This window comes from Sinocyclocheilus anshuiensis, unplaced genomic scaffold (assembly GCF_001515605.1).
Source record: "Sinocyclocheilus anshuiensis isolate Anshui unplaced genomic scaffold, SAMN03320099.WGS_v1.1 scaffold20592, whole genome shotgun sequence".
Lineage (NCBI taxonomy): Eukaryota > Metazoa > Chordata > Actinopteri > Cypriniformes > Cyprinidae > Sinocyclocheilus > Sinocyclocheilus anshuiensis.
The window spans coordinates 713-1,415 of NW_015547379.1; the positions used below are offsets into that span (position 1 = coordinate 713).

A 703-nucleotide genomic window follows, 5' to 3' on the forward strand; every position below is an offset into this window, starting at 1 on the left:
GCCTTGTTAAGTAGCTGAAATAAAATACGTTTTTATATTTTATTTTATTTCAGTTAACATTTATAGTATTGTAATGAAAATGTTTTTAGTTTTAGTTAAATGATAACCCTAGTTGTAATATACAATAACTATAATTTAATTTTCATGTTGACCCTAAAATAAAATTTTGAAATGTGAAACTATCTAAAAATATGCAGTTTTAAAAATTTATTATTATATACACAATAACTGAGGTTTAGTAAACATTCCAGATTTCATCAATTCAATTTAATTCCGGTTATGTATTCCTCCTTATATTTTTACTTTCAGTGGTTCAACAAGACAGATTACCCAATATTTAAACCGTATCAGCGATATCGCCGCTTACACCCTCAACAGCCATTTTATATTCTGCACCCCCGAATGGAATGGCAGCTGTGGCAGCGAATACAAGACAATATGGTGGAGACCATACAAAAAAACCCACCCTCATCAGGCTTGTTGGGTAAGTTATACTGAGGAAAATCTAACCACAAATGGTTAAAAAAAAACGAACTATATTTTGTCCTTCTATCTCCGTAGGCACAGTTTTAATGATGTCCCTGTGTGAAGTGGTACATGTGTACGAGTTCCTGCCTTCACGACGGAAAACCGAGCTGTGCCACTACTACCAGCGCTTCAGTGATGCAGCCTGCACCCTAGGTGCCTACCACCCTTTACTCTA

At 34.9% G+C, this 703-nt stretch overlaps 1 protein-coding gene across 1 annotated transcript; it reads left to right on the forward strand.

Annotated features, from left to right (window-relative positions):
- Nucleotides 1–309: 309 nt before the first annotated feature.
- LOC107701760 (beta-galactoside alpha-2,6-sialyltransferase 1-like) lies at nucleotides 310–698 on the forward strand (the record flags this gene model as incomplete). The annotated part of the gene is made up of 2 exons (XM_016503869.1): nucleotides 310–484; nucleotides 562–698. Coding segments are annotated over 2 exons (312 nt in total), but the record flags the coding sequence as incomplete, so codon positions are not given.
- Nucleotides 699–703: the final 5 nt, after the last annotated feature.